The 19171-nt window shown below is 45.7% G+C and overlaps 1 protein-coding gene across 1 annotated transcript in view; it reads right to left on the bottom strand.

The window, feature by feature from the left end:
* Positions 1–19171, bottom strand: part of LOC122811222 (V-type proton ATPase subunit B, brain isoform) — a 1846974-nt gene that overhangs the window by 220055 nt on the left and 1607748 nt on the right. Inside the window, exon 16 of the mRNA XM_044082914.1 lies at positions 17147–17276. Coding sequence (XP_043938849.1) covers positions 17147–17276 — 130 coding nt within the window. The remainder of the gene's footprint in view (positions 1–17146; positions 17277–19171) is intronic.

Genomic DNA, 19171 nt, shown 5'->3' with positions numbered 1-19171 from the left:
GAGGAACTGCTTGTTTTATAGGGGGCCTGAGAAGAAAAGTACCTTTAAGAAAAATTTTACACAATTTGACAGACATAAGAGGGTTAGAGTCATGGCCAATATGATAGTGAGAAATTGCCGCCAGTTGTACTTTGACTGTGGAACTGCTGGCACCATCGTTAAAAAGAGTGGTTAGAAAGTCAAGCACTAAAGGGAGAGGAACCGTGAAGGGATTCAGACCTTGCCGCTCCGCCCACAAAGAGAAACGTTTCCATTTGCTTCGGTAAACCTTTCTAGTGGATGGTTTATGAGCCGCCACCAAAATGGCCTTTACTGGTGAAGAAATACCGGGAGTCCTTATCAAGAGTGGAACTGGAGCAGCCAAGCGGTCAGCTTCAGGTTGTCCAGATTCGGAGGAGGAATGCAGGATGGATGGGATATCAGATCCGGGATGGGATCTAGAATCCAAGGAGGATTCACCGAGTGAGACCTTAGGAAGGGGAACCAGATCTGTCGAGGCCAGAATGGAGCAATGAGAATCATTCTGCAACCCACCGAGAGGCTTTCTGAAGAACTTGGAGCATCAGAGGCAAGGGTGGATAGGCATACAGAAGACCGGGTGGCCAAGCATGCACCAGAGCGTCTCTTGGGGTACCTCCGGAGGAGGTATTAGAGAAAAACTGTCGCACTTGGTGTTTGAGGGAGAAGCAAAAGATCGCATGAAGGGTTCCCCACCGTGCGAATATGCGTTCGCTACTTGACAATTGAGAGACCACTCGTAAGGGGTCAGAATGGTGCGACTGAGCTTGTCCGCTAGGATGTTGGACCGACCGGAATGTGCGTTGCTATTAGAAAGCGATTGGTGGAGGTTGCCCATTCCCAAACTCTCATGGCCTCTCGACAAAGAGGGTAAGACCTTGTTCCCCTTGTTTGTTGATGTACCAGACAACAGACATGTTGTCCGATTGAATCGCAATTGTTCCCAAGGGAAGAAAGTCCTGAAGTGCTAGCAACGCTAAGAGCACTGCTCTCATCTCTAGAACATTGATATGCAGTAAGGTCTCTGAATCGCTCCACGTGCCTTGGACGGTCCGCCCGCAAAGTGCCCCCACCCGAGGCGGGAGGCGTCCGTGGTCACCGTGGCGAGAGGGGAGAAGCACAAAATGGGCGGCCTTTGTGGAGATCCGGGAGTGGAGCCACCACAAGAGGGACCGCTTGCAAGCCTTGCTGATCGCTATGGGATGATGCATGGGGAGAGCAAGGTATGACCACTGTACTAAGAGCGTCCACTGTAGAATGCATATTGAGCCTGGCAAGAGGAAGAAGTGCTATAGCCGATGCCATGGACCCTAGAGCCCTCAGGACCAACTCCGCTGGAACAGAACTTGAATGGAGAATGGCCCGCACCTGGAGCTGCAGATTTAGAACTCTGTCCGTAGTGAGGAAGGCTCGTAAACTCCTTGTGTCTAGCCTGGCCCCTATAAAATCTAAGAGCTGTGTGGGTGCCAGGTTGGACTTTTTTGTATTTATTGTGATGCCCAGAAAGGGAGCAAGATGGAGAAAGGAGTCTCGCCAATAGAAGTAGATGCCTTGTTGGGGCGGTAAGAAGCCAGTCGTCCAGGTAGGGAAAGACCTGTACCCCCTGAAGCCTCAGGTGGGACGCTACCACTGCTAATACTTTGGTGAACACCCTGGGGGCTGTGGTGAGACCAAAGGGAAGGACCCGGAACTGGTAGTGACTGGCTCCCAGCCGAAGCGGAGAAACCTCCTGGAGCGCCTGTCCATCAGGATGTGGTAGTACGCGTCCTTGAGGTCTATCGAGCACATCCAGTGATTTTCTCCCAGAAGGGGGAGAATGGATTGCAGAGTGACCATTCGGAATTTTTCTTTGGGGACTGCCAGATTCAAGAGAGAGGTCTAGGATTGGTCTTAGTTCCCCGTCTTTTTGGCACTAAAAGAATCTGGAGTAGAACCCTGATCCGATCTGGTCTGGGGAACGAGCTGGATGGCTCTTTTCTTTAGCAGATGGCCAATTTCTGCCAAAGCGCCTCCCGTTGACCGGGTGGGGCGCCTGGGAGGGACTTCAACTTTGGAAGGTGAAGGAAAGGAATGCGATATCCCTGGATATGATTTGGAGAACCCAGCGGTCCGATGTTATGGACTCCCATGCCGCTAGGTGCCCCGGAACGCCCCGACTGCCTCCAGAGTAGAGCAGTCGGGCAACCCTCAGGGTTGCTGCGGGCCGTTCAGAGAAGGTTCCCTGGACCCAAGTTTCTGGGAGCCCCTCTGCCTCTAGGCGGCGTCCTCCCTGTCCTCCTCTGCCACGGAAGGACTGGTTGTCCGGAGCAGGCTGGGACTGCTGCGACTTCGAACCACATCTTCTTCTGACCCTTTTGGTTCCTAGAATAGGGCCTCTGGGGTGCAGAGAAGCGGATTCCGACGGCAGACAGCGTCTTCCGTCCTTTCGCTCTGGGTCAACGTCTCAACGGTCTTGCCAAACAGAGCAGAACCATCAAGGCGCAAAGCGGCGCCTTGAAGGGCTCAGAAAAATCGCGAGGACGGAGCCAGGCCTGGCGTCTAGTGACCAGTCCTGTCCCGCAGCTCTAGCCCTCCGTTGCATGGGAGAGTAGCCGCATAGAAGTATTTGTAACTGACCTAAGAGTGGCCATACGGGTGGAGTGCAGAACTCTGTCCTCCTCGAAATGGACTCAGGGGATGCAGCGTATTCCTTAATAAGATCTCGCTGCATCCGAATAACATGTGCCAAATAGTTCAGCACCCTTACTGAGAAGGTCGCCGAACTGAACATCCGCTTCCCCAAGCGGTCCATCATCCGAGACTCCTTGCTCGGTGGGTGGACTGAGGACTCTCCTGAGCCAGTTCCCTCTTGTGGCCGCCCGTCAACATGGCATCTACCGGAGGCCCCTTACTCCAATGGGTCGGTCGGATGGCGGACTAAGGATCCTATCCGGTCTTTTGGGAATTGGCTCCACGGTGTCCGGTTCCTTCCACGCTCTGGTGGTAATAAGGTCCACCAGGGGTCGGCAGGGGACACCCAAGAGGTAGACGGGCCCGCTTCAAATGCCTCCAAGAACACGGACTCGTCCGAGGAAGACTTGGGGCAGACCACCCCTTATCGAGCATTTCCATGATGTCTCCAAAGGAGACATCCTGGGGTGACCGTGGGGAGCCTTCCCTTCCTCCAAGTCCGTGTCTTCTGTGAGACTCGGGAGTCAATGTGCCTCCTTTTGCACGTATGCTTGCGAGGGCCTCCTCAGGGGGCTGTCAGAGGAGTCCGCAGCAGCAATTTGCTCCATAGGAGCAACTTGGGAGCACAAACGGGCTGTCCCAGGGGCCGGATGGTGGAAGCCTGACCCAGTGCAGAGGGAGCGGGACGGAGCGAAACAAGTGCCGGGGTCCGGAGACCCTCAACAGAGCCCTCTCCACTACATCAAAGCGAAGGGCCGACCTCGACCAAAGGATCCGACAATCGGCTCCCTCGGATCCGAGTGGACGGAGCCGGGCGCCAAGCACTCGGATCCGAAGGGACAGTGCGCTCCGACACAGACGGCGCCGAAGGAGCACTGATCCCCGGATCGGCTCGGATCCAGGCTCCGAGGTCGGGTCCGGCACTCGAGGGCAGGGTCGGATCCGAAGTACTATCGGGCCGACCCACCCTCCGGCTGTTCGGCTCCAGCTGCTCGAACCCGGATAGCGGGTCGGAGAAGGAGCAATAGGCTTAAAAGGGTGTTGAGCTCCCCGGGGAGGCAGGAGCACTCCCATCTGCATCTGGGCCTGGATGAACCTTCTCATCATCCGGTCCAGATCAGCATCAGAAAGGCTATGGGTAGATCTCGACGAGGCTACCGAGGTAGGCCTGGAGTGCCTCCTCGATAGCCTCGACGGAGATCGGGTCTCCTCCTCCTCAGGACCCGGTGAAAAGCACACAGGGACCGGAGCCGAAGGAGGAGACCGCGAACGGAGCCGGAGGAGAAGCCCTTGGCTGGCGGGGCGAAACAGAGGTCTCGGCCCGCCGCTTGGTGCTTCTCCCTCCGGTCCTTTAGCATCCCTCTCCTCTCCAGAAGCGGGAGGTTGAGTCCCAGGAGCAGGAGGGGTGTCACAGGGGAACAACTGTAGCCACAGTAGTCCCCGAAGGAGCGGAGGCCGGAGCTGAGTCTGGCGGTAAAAGACCCGCCAAGACCAGCTTGGACCTCCGCTCCCTAAGTGCCCTGGGGTTGAACCCTGCACAAATGGAACAACCAGATGTGAGGTGTTCAACCCCGAGACACTTAACACACCGAGTGTGGCCATCAGCCGGTGAGAGCTTATGGCCACACTCGGAGCATTTTGAAAAAATAGATTTAGGCTGATCAGCCATAATCTATAAACCCCAAAAGCTACTAAAGGTAACTTAAAACAAAAAGACACACAGGCCTACACACACACTCTACGCAACAGCGAGGGGAGGGAATAAAAATTATTTAATATAACTTAAATTAAACTCAAAATAAACTTTTCAGAAAGGGAAACCTAAACTTTCACACAGAATCACTCAAAGAACCAAAAAAATTCTCTGATTTTACAAGTAATAAATCCACTTAGCTGAGAGCTATGTAATCCAAATCCAGTCACCAGCGCGGCAAACGAGATCTGAGGTCATGAGGGTAGAGCAGGGCATTATGGGTGAGGGGAGGAGCTGAGAGCTTGGATCCATAGCTGGAAAAACCATGCCGGTTCGGATCCGATATCGGATCCATAACCCACAGGTTGCAGACAAATGAATATCCTACTTCAGATCTATGGGTCAAACACAAGGAAAAGACAACCAGGGAGAGAAAAACAGGACCTCTAACTCAAACGGTCCTATGTCAAGCTACAGCGAACAGTAACTATGGGTCAAACACAAGGAAGAGACAACCAGGGAGAGAAAAACAGGACCTCTAACTCAAACGGTCCTATTTCCTAGACAAGACAATAATCAACTACAAATCCTCTAAAACTTAAATGGGCAAATAGCTCTCCAACTTAAAAGAGCTACAGATAAAGTAGCAGACAGAAACAACCACTACAAAGGATACCAATAGGCCTCCAAAGCAATGGCAAAAGCTGTGCTAAGAGAAAAAACTATCACCAAGAGAAAAGCAGTAAAAGGCATAATGAATTAAATATAATAAGAAATAAGCTATCAGCAAATATAACAATTTTGAGGAAAAAGTAATAGAAAATTTGCCACAACTTACCCACGGCCAAGATGAACGCATCCAACCTCGTAAAGCGGCAAACGAGATCTGGGGAATTACACCACTGCATTTTGGGATACCTTCTTGCCATGAGCTAGGTTTGATAATTTCAGCTATGTATTCGGCCGAGTCGGAGCAGAGGATTTACTCTGAACCCATCACTGTAAGAATGAAGGCGGGATAGGACAACATAACATCAAATGTTTGCATTTCTGCTTCTTTTTGATAGGAAAATCTGAAAAAACTGACTCCCTATTGGCAACAAAATACTGATCAGGGATGGAGACAGTCTCCTGGCTAAGCAGAGTGGCATTCCCTGACACTTCTCCAAGGACCAACAAGAGTGGCTCTACCTTGCCCACCAAGGGCACTCCAACAGCTACAGAAGATGTGTCTAACCCTAGTCCATGGTGGCTGCAGGGATTACACCAGTGGAACCAAAGGAAAAAGATAACTGGTCCAAGGCACCAGCTTTGGCCACAGCAGAGTCACCCACCTTCAGATGAGGCATTCCATCTGCCTGCAGTGGAAGCAAAGGCTGTTTAATAAGCTTTCTTTTTCTGGTTGGAAGAAGGTAGAACCAAGCAAGGAACTGGTAGGCTGTTCCATGGTTAAGCTGCAATAAGTACCCAATTCCTGTGGAAGCCTTGTAACAATAGTTGGTAAAACAAATAAGTAGTAAAAATGAACTTCTAAAAGATTAAAACAGTAAAAAAAAAACACTTTAAACACACCCGGCCCCAAAAGTAAAATCACACTACATTCTCCACAGACAAAAATAGTTAAAATTAAGTTTTACAACATTTTAACATAAAAGTAAAAAATAGTAATGCTCCTGTTTAAAAGTGAACAAAAGTTGCACAATAAAATAAACACACTTTTTCCTAGCTATAATATTTAAGTTTCATAGAAAAATCAATTTTCTGTCGTATATAGAAGTCCACCCCTGAAAAAAAGCTTATCTGCCCAGGAACGAAACACTGTTAGCTGACCACTGATCCTTGAAAGCCCACAGAAGAGCAAGCTCTTCGTCTGCACGACAGCGATGAAGGACTTCACACTCAAGCCTAATGGTTTGGGCAAAACCCTTTCACAATGTGCTGTTGACTCGAGCCGAATCCATTCCCACAACTTAATTCCAAGGATTTCCTCCTAGTCTCCCAATGTATTTTTTGTCCTCTCAGCCCTACCTTGGTAATACAACACTAATATTTTCTATACTCTCATCTGTGGATTTCTTAAGAAAGCTGATGCACCCCTCTCACTTGTAATAGACAGCTTGGGACTAGTTGCTCACACAACAATGCAGCTCTGTTCAGAAACAATGAGATAAAAATAGGTTCACAGAGGTATACACTAGGCTAATGACCATTTCGGCCCTTATAAGCATAGCTGTGCAACCCAAATGTGACCCACAGCTTTAATTTATACAGGTGGTAACTTAATGATTACCTCTGTCCATCAGACACAGCAGCCAGACCAGGGGTGAATTTCCAATTACCCATGCATTGGTCCAAGTTGCACTTAAAAAGGGGGTGGGGGAGGAACTCTGCTTCACATGGATGTGGAGCCTGTTCCAGAGAATGCAAATTCTCTGAGAAGCGTATCTCTCTTTCCAACATATCCTATTTATTTTGCAAGCAAAATGTAGGTCATTTAATATAGTAGTTCTGATGCTGTTTATTTTGCAGATGTGCAAAATGTTGATCAAAACAGGGTCCAGGGATGCCTTGTATACCAGGCAAAGATCCCCTCTCAGATGTCTGTATGATGCATAGTAAAGAGACAGGGCAATGACGCAATCATCATATAATGCTTTTACTCCCTATATTCTTTTTTGTAAGGAGCCTTTGTTGATGTTCCAGTAGCTGCATGTGTCTGATCAGGTACATAACAAAGGGTGCATTATACTCTATGATAGGTCTGATGACAGCCAAGTACAGTGATATGATGATCTCCCTGGACCTAGATGCCAGCCCTTGCTTATAAGTTGAGCAACAGGGAAAGCTTTTCTTACTACATTGGAAGCATGCTTGTCGAAGGCTAGGTTACTGTTTGCATGAGTTCCCAGATCCCTGACTAGTGAAACAACTTTTAAGGGTGCTTTACTGATGACATAGTTACCCTGGGGTGGCAGGCTTCCCAAAAGATACTAAAAGCATTTCTTGGTACTGAGTTTTAAGCCACAGCTTTGGCACCAAGGTTTTGTCTGTATTAGAACTTCCTGATGGGTATTCTCATTGTGGGGAGATTCAATGACTGTTCTCAGTTTGCAATCACCTGTGAACTTAGTCAGCCAAAGGCTTTTGACATTGGGTTCGACATCCGAGAACTATATGCCAAAGATGAGTAAGCCTAGTTCAGATCTCCGGGAGATGCCACTGGTGACCAGTCTGTCTGTGGAAGTAGCCTCACCAATTCTTCAAACACTGGATCTATCCCAGTAAGCCTGTGTCAAAGAAAGGACCTCCCTGGGTCCTATCAGTGAGCCAAGTTAGCTACCCAGCATGTTATAAAAGGGTGATAACTAGCTCCATAAGTTAGGTGACAATGCCTGAGTGGGGTACTGCATCAAATGCTTTAGGCAGATCTAGGTAGGTAATATGCACAGTTTTAACCTCATCCACTGCCTTAGTGACCTTTCCAAAGACGTACACCAAATTCAATAAGCATGACCTTCCTTTGACAAAGCCATACTGGGATGGATGCAGTATTTTAAGTTCTCCTATGTCCTTGCTGACAATTTCCATGATAATTTTTCCCATGGCTTTGCAAATAAAACTAGTCAGACTAATGGGTCTCTAATTTCCAAGATAAGTTGTAGGTCTTCCCTTATGAAGGGGGATGACCGCTGCAGTTCTCCATTCATGTGGCACAAAGCCTGTTTTAAGACTATAGTTAAATAATGACTCCAGGGGTCCAGATAAGGCCCACTTCAGGCTATTCAGAAGGCATCATGGGACGTTATCCATGCCCCATTGAGGGTCTGTTCTTAGCTTTAGTGAGTACAGCCAGCACATGATGGTCATAGTTGGAGGGATTATTTTTGAGGGGATGGTGGGGGGTAAAACTGGAACTGAACTGGTCTGCTAACAGGTTTGCTGTATTGCCAGGCTCAAAGAACGTGGCACCATTAACCACCAGTTCAGCACATTGCTGTGCAACGCTCTTGAGGTTTCTGACACAGCTGTAGATGGCCTTATGGTTACCTTTCACATGGCAGACTACCTTACCTCAAAGCTGGCTTTGCTTGACCTAATTAGCCCTCTTAATTGCCTATTTACTTTGAGTGTTTATATTCTTATGGGAATTACCCTTCCTGACTGCTGCCATAATTTATTTTCCTTTCATTGTATATCCGGTTTCATTTGGGATGCCACCAGAGTAGCTTGTTTTGGGTCTATATTACCAAAGCAAAAAACCCTATGCATGAATATCAAAACATCGACCCCTATACCACGAAAATCCCGAATGCACTAAACCGCGAAAGAAAATATCAAACTGTCTTAGTCGGCCAACCCCACCACCCGCTACATACTACCTACCCAAACAAAATAAATAAACCACATACATACACTAACCAAACCCCATTTCTAACCTAAACTAAAGCATCAAAACCCTACCTCCAACACTACACTAAACCCCACAAACATAACTATCTATGCACTCTCCTTAACACCTCCCTAACCCTAAGGTCCGTAACTACCGAACACATCCCCTACACACATACACCTAAACAAAATAAATAAAACACGTACATTTAAAAAAAAAAAAAAACCCTACCTCCAACACTATACTAAACCCAACAAACACAACTAACTATGCACTATCCTTAACCCCTCCCTAACCCTAAGGTCCATAACTACCGCACACTTCCCCTACACACATACACCTAAACAAAATAAAACACATACATACATTTAAAAAACACCTACATCTAACACTACACTAACTCTTACATACATTACCTATCTATGCACTTACCTTAACCCAAATCCTAACACCAAATTCCGATCTCTCTCACACTTACCTTACAGAGCTATACCGCAGACGGGCCAACCAAAACAAATTGACATTTCGAACTTCGCTGTTTTGAACTTTCGCGGTTTATGTACTTCGCACAATACGGGTCGACATCTTCACATTCGCCTAAAGGAATCTTTGCTCTTGTAATAGGGACCTGCTTGTTTCTAGGACTAATCCTGGGCTTAGATCTGATAGGTACAGCAGTCTTTATGCACCCAACTGGCATGGTTGTACAGAGTTTCTGAGAGTAATTCAGCACAGGCTGCTGTGTTCTCTGGGTTTGGAAAGGCATGACATTTTGGCAATCCTTCTCTTAACAAAAGGTAACTTTACTTAGAATAGTTCCTGTTACTGGTTTTAATGGGATTACGGAGTTGATTATGACTGCGAAGGAGACAGCTTTATGGTCAGACTGTACCAGGCAGGGTGAGAGACGAGTGGGGTGTAGCACACTTTCATACTTGTAAGCACAAGGTCCAGTATGTTGGAGCCTCTAGTGGGTGCATGATCAGCCCTTACCAGGAAGACTGAGACTTTGGAGGGGGGTACAGCACTCTCTCTGACTTGTAAGCACAAGGTCCAGTATGTTGGAGCCTCTAATGGGTGCACGATCAGCCCTTACCAGGAAGAATGAGACATGGGGGGGGGGGGTGTAGCACTCTCTCATACTTGTAAGCACAAGGTCCAGTATGGTGCAGCCTCTAGTGGGTGCATGATCAGCTCTTACCAGGATGAATGAGACATGGGGGGGGGGATGTAGCGCACTCATACTTGTAAGCACAAGGTCCAGAAAGTTGGAGCCTCTACTGGGTGCACTCACTATCTGATCAAGAGTGTTTACACTTACAAAGTCCAGGAATCTCTTTGCCTGCAGACATGCGGCCATGTAGGATTCCCATTCTAGAGGGGTCTCCCATGAGTAGGCTGCTAGTTTGGATGATAAATGTCCACTAGGTCCAAGTATGCGTTGTGAGCTTTTTGGGACATGGAGGATGCCCTATAACTGGCTACAATATGGTACAGGATTTTGTCTATGGTGATCTGAACATGGAGAAACTCCAGCGCGTCATCCGGTTTGCCCACCCTACAGGCATGTTTGTTATTAATGTATACTGAGACGGTTTACCTTTGAAACGTTGAAAATCATGTTTCTGAACAGCAAGCTGGGCCAACAGAAATGTTGATTATTGCTTGTCAAACGTCACGGAAATTCAAAACTGAGCAAACCAAACAGCAGATTTACTGAGTTTCGAACTCCGCTGTCAAACACACAATGTAATGCAAGGGGGGGCAAGCCCCTCTGCACCCCCCCACACCCCCCTTCTTTAATATTCTACCTCCGAGGTCACACTACAGTGGGGAAAGGGTCCATTTCCTGATCCCCACTATAGTGCACTCCACACCCAAAATCCCAAATCTGCAATGAGCGAATGTCAATATGCATTCGCCCAATTGCACATTCGATGCATTTTTTTTTCGGCTATCCGAAAACTTGAAAATATACTTCCGCACAACTGTATTTTTGACAATTTGATTTTCAATGTTTCAAAGGTAAACCTATTGAGACATCTCATCCTTTAGCCCTTGTCTGTCAGCCACTGGTCTAAAAGTGCGGAAGGCAATGACACCTTGTACTGTCAGGGTACTCTCTGCCGCTCTCAATCATCTCTTGTTACGTGCAAACACTGGAAGGCAATGACACCTTGTACTGTAAGGGTACTCTCTGCCGCTCCCCATCATGTCTTAATTGCAACGATGTCTACAGCCTCAACTGTCAGGAGGGCTTGGAGGGGGTGTAGTTTTTCGTTTAGGCTCATGGTATTAAGTAGTAACACCTTGAGGTTCCACTGGGTTAATTTTGCTATGTCGATAGGTCTGTCAATTTGGTATAGCCGAACACACTATGGAGGTGGATAAAGTTTTAGCCAGTATTTGAAAGCATAGAGAGGAGAAGTGCAGATCATCCTTGGCAAAGTAATTTGGTCCGTTAACCAATGTCCTCCCAAGCTGACAAATATTGGATCCCCTTAGAATGACACGAGTGACAGCCAGTTGTTGAAATCAATTTTTTGATCATACTGTGGCATCCTCCGCAGTGATGGTAACATGCAGCGCAATGCTAAGCTTATACCAGCTGGGGAGACAGTCTGAAAGTTCATAAAGTCTCTCTTGATACATCCCAGGGAGGTACACCTCAGATCATTTACATCTACTGGACTACGATGGAATCATACAGGTACCTGTGGTGTAATTACTTGAGTGCACATGTGACATGGCACACACTTGCTTCAGATAAGCAACTCACCTGCTAGAAAAGTCAATAAACCTGAAATATAAATCCATAAAGCAAATTAAAGTTCCAAAGACAAGTCAGACTGAATTACTGGACAGACCAACACAGGGATCCTTCTGACACAGCAAAAATCTCATTGCTGCAGACAGGTTTGAGGCACCTGCATCATCAAATGAAAAAAAAGAAAAAAACGAAACAAAAAAACGCAAGCACATTACTAAGCAGCAAGCCTGCTATAGGTAGCACACATTGGTTCTGGGAACATGGGGTTACAGTGTGGGGGGGGCACAAGCAGCAAGCCTGCCATAGATAGCACCCATTTGAGCTGGGGACCTAGGGTTACAGTGTGTGTGTGTGTGTGTGTGTGTGTGTGTGTGTGTGTGTGTGTGTGTGTGTGTGTGTGTGTGTGTGTGTTTTGTGGGGGGAAGCAGCAAGCCTGTGGGGAGTGTGTGTGTGTGTGTGTGTGTGTATGTGTGTATGTGTGTGTGTGTGTGTTTTGTGGGGGGAAGCAGCAAGCCTGCCATAGGTAGCACACACTGGTTCTGGGAACATGGGGTTACAGTGTGCTTGGGCACAAGCAGCAAGCCTGCCATAGATAGCAGACATCTGAGCTGGGGACATGGGGTTACAGTGTGTGTCTGGGGGGGGGGGCATGGGGTTAGAGTAATGTAAACTTGCAACATTCCAGTGCAGCATGCGATGCTGTATATTTCTAGCCAACAGCAAGGGGAGGGGATAAGCAGCAGTCCAAAATAAATCTTAACCCCTGATGTATGATGACCATGACCCCTGGCACCTGACGCACCATTGTAGTTTCTAGGGGTGCAGAGGGTCACAAATAAGGAAGAGGACAATGAGGGTTAGCTAATTGATGGTTGGAAGGAAAGACAAGGACCAAAACATTTCTGTCACCATCTTAAGCTGACTTCAGTCTATCTCTGTCTTAATTTTGTTTGATCACAGTTGATTTATAGGTTCATACTAGGCTATTTGCCCTGGGGCAATTATAAGCCTAGCCCGATTCTGTATGGCTTACGCCACCCCTTGATTTGAGTATACTGTGCCCTTTTTAAGGTTTAGTTTACTGTACCTATATCTAATAGTGACACGGGAGTAATCCCTGGGACAAACCTATGATCCCTCATCCACCTATCGAGATTCTTCTTGAAGAGATTCAGTGAGGTGCTCTGCCTCACATGAATTGGAATTCTATTCCAGAGTGAAGGGAGCCTCTGGGTTATGAACCTGTCCCTCCAGCAAGTTCTATTTATTTCTGTGCTGAGGTTCAAGTCCCTTGACCGTGTGGCTCTAAGGGATTTAGATTTACTGAGGTGGAGCATGTCCATTAATTCTGGATTTGACATAGCTTTGTATGTCAGGCATAGATCGCCTCGAAGTAGGCGGTATGCAACTGAGTAGAGCTGGAGTTTTTTTAACCGAGCAGCATATGGCATCTGTTTGAGACCCTTGATCCTCTTGGTGAGATACTTTTGGGGTCTTTCTAATTGCTGCAGGTGTCGGGTAAGGTACATCCCAAAAGGGGCATTGTATTCTATGATGGGCCTGATGAGGGATGAATAAAGAGGCACGCTTACTTCTCTTGATCTAGATGTGAAACCCTTCGTGATGAGGTGGGCTATGTAGAAGGTCTTTCTAACCACTTTGGCAATGGGGTTTTCAAAGGAGAGATTGCTATCAACTTGGGTCCCCAGGTCCCTAATAACTTTCTCTGTACTTAACGGGTTTCCGCCTATGTGGTAATTTGTGGGCACATTGTTTTTGCCAAAGGGTACGACTGTACATTTTTTGGCATTTAGCTTTAAACCATGGTGCTGGCACCAGTTATCTGCCTCTGTGAGACCTTTTTGAAGGATGTTTGTGTCAGCTGGAGAGTCGATTCTGGAGCCCAGTTTGCAGTCGTCTGCGAACTTGGTGAGCCATAGTCCTCCCACGTTTGCCTGTACCTCGGAAAAGTATATACCGAACAAGAGTGGTCCAAGGACAGAATCCTGTGGGATGCCACTTGTGACCGGTTTCGAGTCTGACATGGCTTCAGCAACTCTCACTCTGTGGGTTCGGTCTTTGAGCCAGTTTGTGACCCATCTTGTGACATAGGGGTTTATATTTAAGCTGGATAGCTTAACTATGATGCCCGAGTGGGGTATTGTGTCAAATGCCTTTGCAAGGTCCAGATAGGCTGTGTGGACTACCTTCCCTTCATCTATGGCTTTGGTGACTGTTTCGAAGAAGTCAACCAGGTTCAAAAGGCAGGATTCTGCCCTTGACAAAGCCAAACTGGGTAGGATCTAGTGTCTGTAGGTCCCCAATGTTTTTGTTTATGAGCTCCGTGATGATCCTCTCCATAGCCTTGCAGACTAAGCTAGTCAGGCTTATGGGGCGATAGTTTCCAGGGTCCGTAGAGGCTCCACCTTTGTGGAATGGGACCACTGTTGCTGTACGCCACTCTGTGGGCATATATCTTGCAGTGAGGCTGAGATTGTATAGCTGTTTTATTTGAGGGATTAGTTCCTCTTGGAGTTCATGTAGGACGCAACCTGGGACGCCATCTGGTCCCATGGAAGCAGTGTTTTTTGCTTTGCAGAGGGCAGCCTTCACCTGAGCATCAGAGATGTTTGGGAGGCAGCCCTCTGCCGGGATAGATACTTGCTCTTTGGGGGGGGGGGGGAGACGTTTGCACTGAACCTGTCTGCCAGGATATTGGCGATGTCTGTGGGTTCAGTGTATTTTTTGTCGTTTAGAATCAACTCAGAACAAGTCTGGGAGTTGCATCCCAGGTTCCTAACATAACTGAAAAAAGCCTTATGACTGTCTTTGGTGTCCTGTGCAATTTTTCTCTCGAAGCTGGCCTTGGAGGATTTTATGAGGGATTGTAATTTTTTCCTAGTACTGATCAGAGATGCCTTCCCTATTAGGGATTTTGCTCTATCATGTAGTAGCTTCCTCCTTCTGTTGTACAGTTTATTTATGGCAGGGGTCCACCAGACTGGACGCCTGCCTTTGGATGACTGGGTCTTGGTTTTGTTTGGGATAGCATGATCCATGCATTCCTGGAGATGTCCGTAGAATGCGTTTATATAGGATTCTGCAGTTTGGGCCATAGTTTCCACTGGCCATGGGGCCTTGAAGAATTCCACTTCGGTTTTGAGAAGTGAGAAGTTCACTTTTGAGAAGTTTTTCACTGTGGTTTTCTGGGCTGGGGGTGGGGTCGGGATGTGGACATCCAGTGAAATTAATTTATGGTCTGATCTTACCAATGAGGGATATACTTCTGGTGTGGAGCATAGAGTCCCCATGTTGGTAATGATCAGGTCTAGTATGTTGTCCCCTCATGTGGGAGTGGTGACTAGTTGTTCCATAGCATTTGAGTTTATAATTTCCAGGAACCTTTGGGCTAAGGTGCTGGGGCTTGAGTAGTGCTCCCAGTCAATGTTTGGGTAGTTGAAGTCACCCAATATAATGGTGTTCGGAGAGATCTTCATGTTCTCCAATGTTTTCAGGAAAGCCGAGTGGGATTCCTGACTTTGAGAGGGTGGTCTGTAGGATGCTATAAACTGAAAAGCAGTCTTGCCCACTGTTAGTTGCACATGGATGGTCTCCGATACTTCGTGCAATGCCACTAACCTGGAGGTGTGGATATCCTTGATAAATATGGAAACTCCCCCTCCTTTTGTGGTACGGTCCGGGTTTTGGGGCTGAAAAGCATGATATGAGGTATAGCCTGGTAGTGCTGGGGTGCTCTCTGGAGCCTTGAACCAGGTTTCTGTCACTGCACAGATATCAATGTTCTCCATACTGAGGAGAGCGTCAAGTGAGTGCATCTTGAGGCTAAGACATCTGGCGTTAAGCAGCATTACCCTTAGTTTCTTGTTCCTTGTGCTGTCTATGGGGGTGGGTTTGACTTTTGAGCCTTGCCTAAAAAAGGCACTATGGGGGTGGCAAGAGCCTTTGCCAATATCCGAAAGCCCAGTGGTGACAGGTGCAAGCCATCTCTAGCGAAGCAACGTGGCTTGTCGAGCATGTCATCCCAGGCTGACAGACACTGGATCCCCTTTGAATGACACCAAAATTTTAGCCAACTGTTAAAATCGATCATTTTGTCTTTGTACTGTGGCATCATTCTAGGTGAGGGTAAGATGCTGCTCAAGGTCAGGGTCATACCAGCCTGGGCTACATGATCAGAGAGCTCCTCTATGTCTCTTTTCATGTAGTCCAGGGAGGTACGTCTCAGGTCATTCACACCAGCATGTACAATGACTGAGTCATATTTGTATTTGCTTTGGAGTGACCTGAGTGCTTGCGTTATGTGGCGGATCCTAGCACCAGACAGGCAGCTCACCATGACCTTCTCTTTATTCAGCCTGGTGAGCGGGACGTCAGTGTGTCTGACAATAGAGTCACCTATTACAAGAGTATCAGGTGTGTTATTCAGCCTTAAGGGCTGTGGCTGCTTGGCACACTGACATTGTGGGCTATATGTTGTGCGTGTTTTGTTTTGAGGTAGCATTTGCTTGGATGTCTGCTTTGGAGGTCTCTGTTTAGGTAGATTTTTATTTAGAGCCTCCGAGTATGTTTTTGTGTATTTATGTGTTTGGTTTGCTGATGTGGTGGGACTATGTGATACTGGAATTGTGTTGTGTGAGGTTACCTTCTCCTCCTGACTGGTTACACCAGTTTTGAGATGAGAGAGCTCAGCCTCCAGTTTGGCTAAATAGTTGCATCTCTCACATATATTTGAACCTGTTTGGAGGAGGAGAGGGTTGTCCGTGTACATGAGACAGTTGTAACATTGCCTCAAAATTCCCAGATTCACCAGCTGGACTGGAGAGGAAACCATTGACTGACCTTTGGACATGCTAGAGTAATATAGGGAAACTGAATTTAAGATGGACCAATAGAGGACAGGGTAATCGTAGAGAGTATAAGAGTAAGTAGTGCTTATGGTTTAATAGTGCTAACTTGTAGGATTACTTAATTGGACCAGTGAAGGGCCTTAGAATGAGAATATGGTGTTTAAATTGAGAGATAGAGCAGTTCTAAGGAAAAAAGTGAAGAGCAGACTTTGTGGAGCCAGAAATAGTTTAAACCCAATTAGGCGGCGCTGCCTGCTGTTGCGCTATGCACAAAAACATGCAAAACCGCGCAAAAGAGGGTTTTAAGACAGGAAGATGAAGGAGTTTGGAATTGACCCAAAATGGCCAATAAAACTACAGTTTCAAGTCAGTAACCACTCCCACAGGGGCAGGCAGGCTGCTCAATGTTTTTCACTGCCACTGATCAACAGAGAGACTTCCCTTTAGCACAAGCAAAAAATGGCCTCCAAGAAACTTACAAACAGTTCAAGAACAGCAAGCCTGTAACTGAACTTTTTTAAATCTCAGAAAAGTGGGAAAAAAAGCAAGATATTTTTTGTTTTTTTCAGAGACAGCAGAGGTTCACAAGTATCACCCCACACAAACAAGAAGCCCTTCTTCACTATGAAAAACATTACAGGTACTTACGCTACATAAACATTCTATTCTGTCTAAACTCTACAAATTGGCTAGTTTACTAAAATCAGTTCCTTTGCAATCAAAGCCATGAGCCTCACCTTGTGAGATGAAGTTCCTTTCGAACTTCTGTAGAAACTCCAGATACAGCAGATCATCAGGTGTGAGAGCCTCCTCACCGACTACCGCCTTCATGGCCTGCACATCCTTACCAATGGCATAGCAAGCGTACTGCAAGGGAAAAGTAAAGTTAGTCCTGGACAAAGGCATCCCTCTGGGCAAGCATCACCCTGCACCATGGAAGGACACAGGTATTCATCTAGTCACAAGTCGTTTTAGCCTTGTAATTCAATTACATTTTCATTAATATCTGTGTACAGCAGAAAGAAACTTTAATGAAAGAGACATTCATAATTATCAAAAAAAGATTACTATTAAAGCCTGCAGAAGGATGTGGCTTAATCTAATTTATTCACTAAGTTAAAGTTGCAAATAATTAACCCTCACCATATGGACTGACATGCATTGTTTTTAGGGAAAAATTACAATTTTATTCACTTTGTTGATAAAAGCAGCTCTCTGAGGTACCCTCCGTGGGAATCTGCATGTCCTGCTGTGTTCGCATGGGTTTCCTCTGGGTGCTCCAGTTTTCTCCCACATTCCAAAAACATGCAGTAGCTGAACTGGTCACACTAAATTGGCCACAGGTGTGAATGTGTGGTGTGGAAGAACCTCGGGTCTAGACGATTGTCACTGCTGAAGCAACACCGCGACTCCATGAGCAAAAATGGGAAAAAGGGGTTGTCAATGTCAATGGATGGCTGAAAAAATGTCCTCTTGTAGTACATATACATACATACACACATATATACATACACACACACACAAATTAGAAATGTCATCACAAATAACTGGGATTTACAATTTATGTCAGCTGCTATTGGCACTGCACCTATCTTTTCATTTAAAAGAACCAAAACCATAAGAATGAGTTTAGAAAACAGAGATTTACTTTTTCTTATTAATTCTACTTCTACTTCCAACTATCAAAATGGAATGCATTCATGTAATAAATGTGTGGTATGCCCTAACATTTTCACAGGATCTCAATACACATTCACACATTGTAATCATACTATTAAGTTTTCAAAATATTTCTTCTCCCACTCTACAGCAGTAATATATGCAGGTATTTTGCATATTGTAAAGCATTTTATGTAGGTAAAACTACAAGAAAACTTTCAGACAGAATTAAGGAGCATCTAGGAGCCATCAGGGCAAAGAACTTAAATAATGCCCTTGTAAACATAGCACTTTTTGTACTTCTGTTAGAAATTTTACTTCATAGTATTAGAACAAGTTAACTGTTTTTTTGGAGATTGGGAATTATATTTAGAACTAAGAGAACTTAAATGGCAATTACTGCTTAATTCTGAAACATACCCTGGTCTGAATGAAAGTGTTAATATTAAATGCGCTTTAAAATGGAAGATTTAATTCTATTTTGACAGTTGTTCTATTTTGACAGTTGCTTTCTTTCTACAAAATGTGTTTGCATCCATCCATGACCTTTGGCACACTTGTTAGTCGCCACTTGTACAGTTATATGAATATTCATGTTTCCTACATGCATATTTAGTGTGCACACTGTACATTTGTTCAATGATTAGCTAACACAAGGGAGTGTTTATTTAATATTCATGCCCCTGTCATTCATATGTATGTTCATGGTTATTGTGTTTAGAGGATTGGCACAGTTTAAATGTAGTCTGGTTGTACTATTGGTTACTGTACTAATAAGTTATAAGTAGTTCATTGGTTTTTTGTTTACATGTGACTCTAGTTACATATAATGTAAGTATTGTTGACTATAGGTTATTCTGATGAAGCTCTACAACCTGAATAAGAGCGAAAGCTTAATCATCTATTCAGTGTCTGAGTTTTTATTTCCTTTCTACTAGCTCAGTATTAATTACTACGCCTAAAAGAAGTCTGAATTTATATAATTAAGATTATTCTAGTGCACAGTGTTTATTTTATATATATATATATATATATATATATATATATATATATATATATATATATATATATATATACACACACACATATATACATATATATAT

This window comes from Protopterus annectens, chromosome 9.part0 (assembly GCF_019279795.1).
Source record: "Protopterus annectens isolate FY-2018-M chromosome 9.part0, PAN1.0, whole genome shotgun sequence".
Taxonomy (NCBI): Eukaryota; Metazoa; Chordata; order Ceratodontiformes; family Protopteridae; genus Protopterus; species Protopterus annectens.
This window is presented reverse-complemented; position numbering and strand designations above follow the sequence as displayed.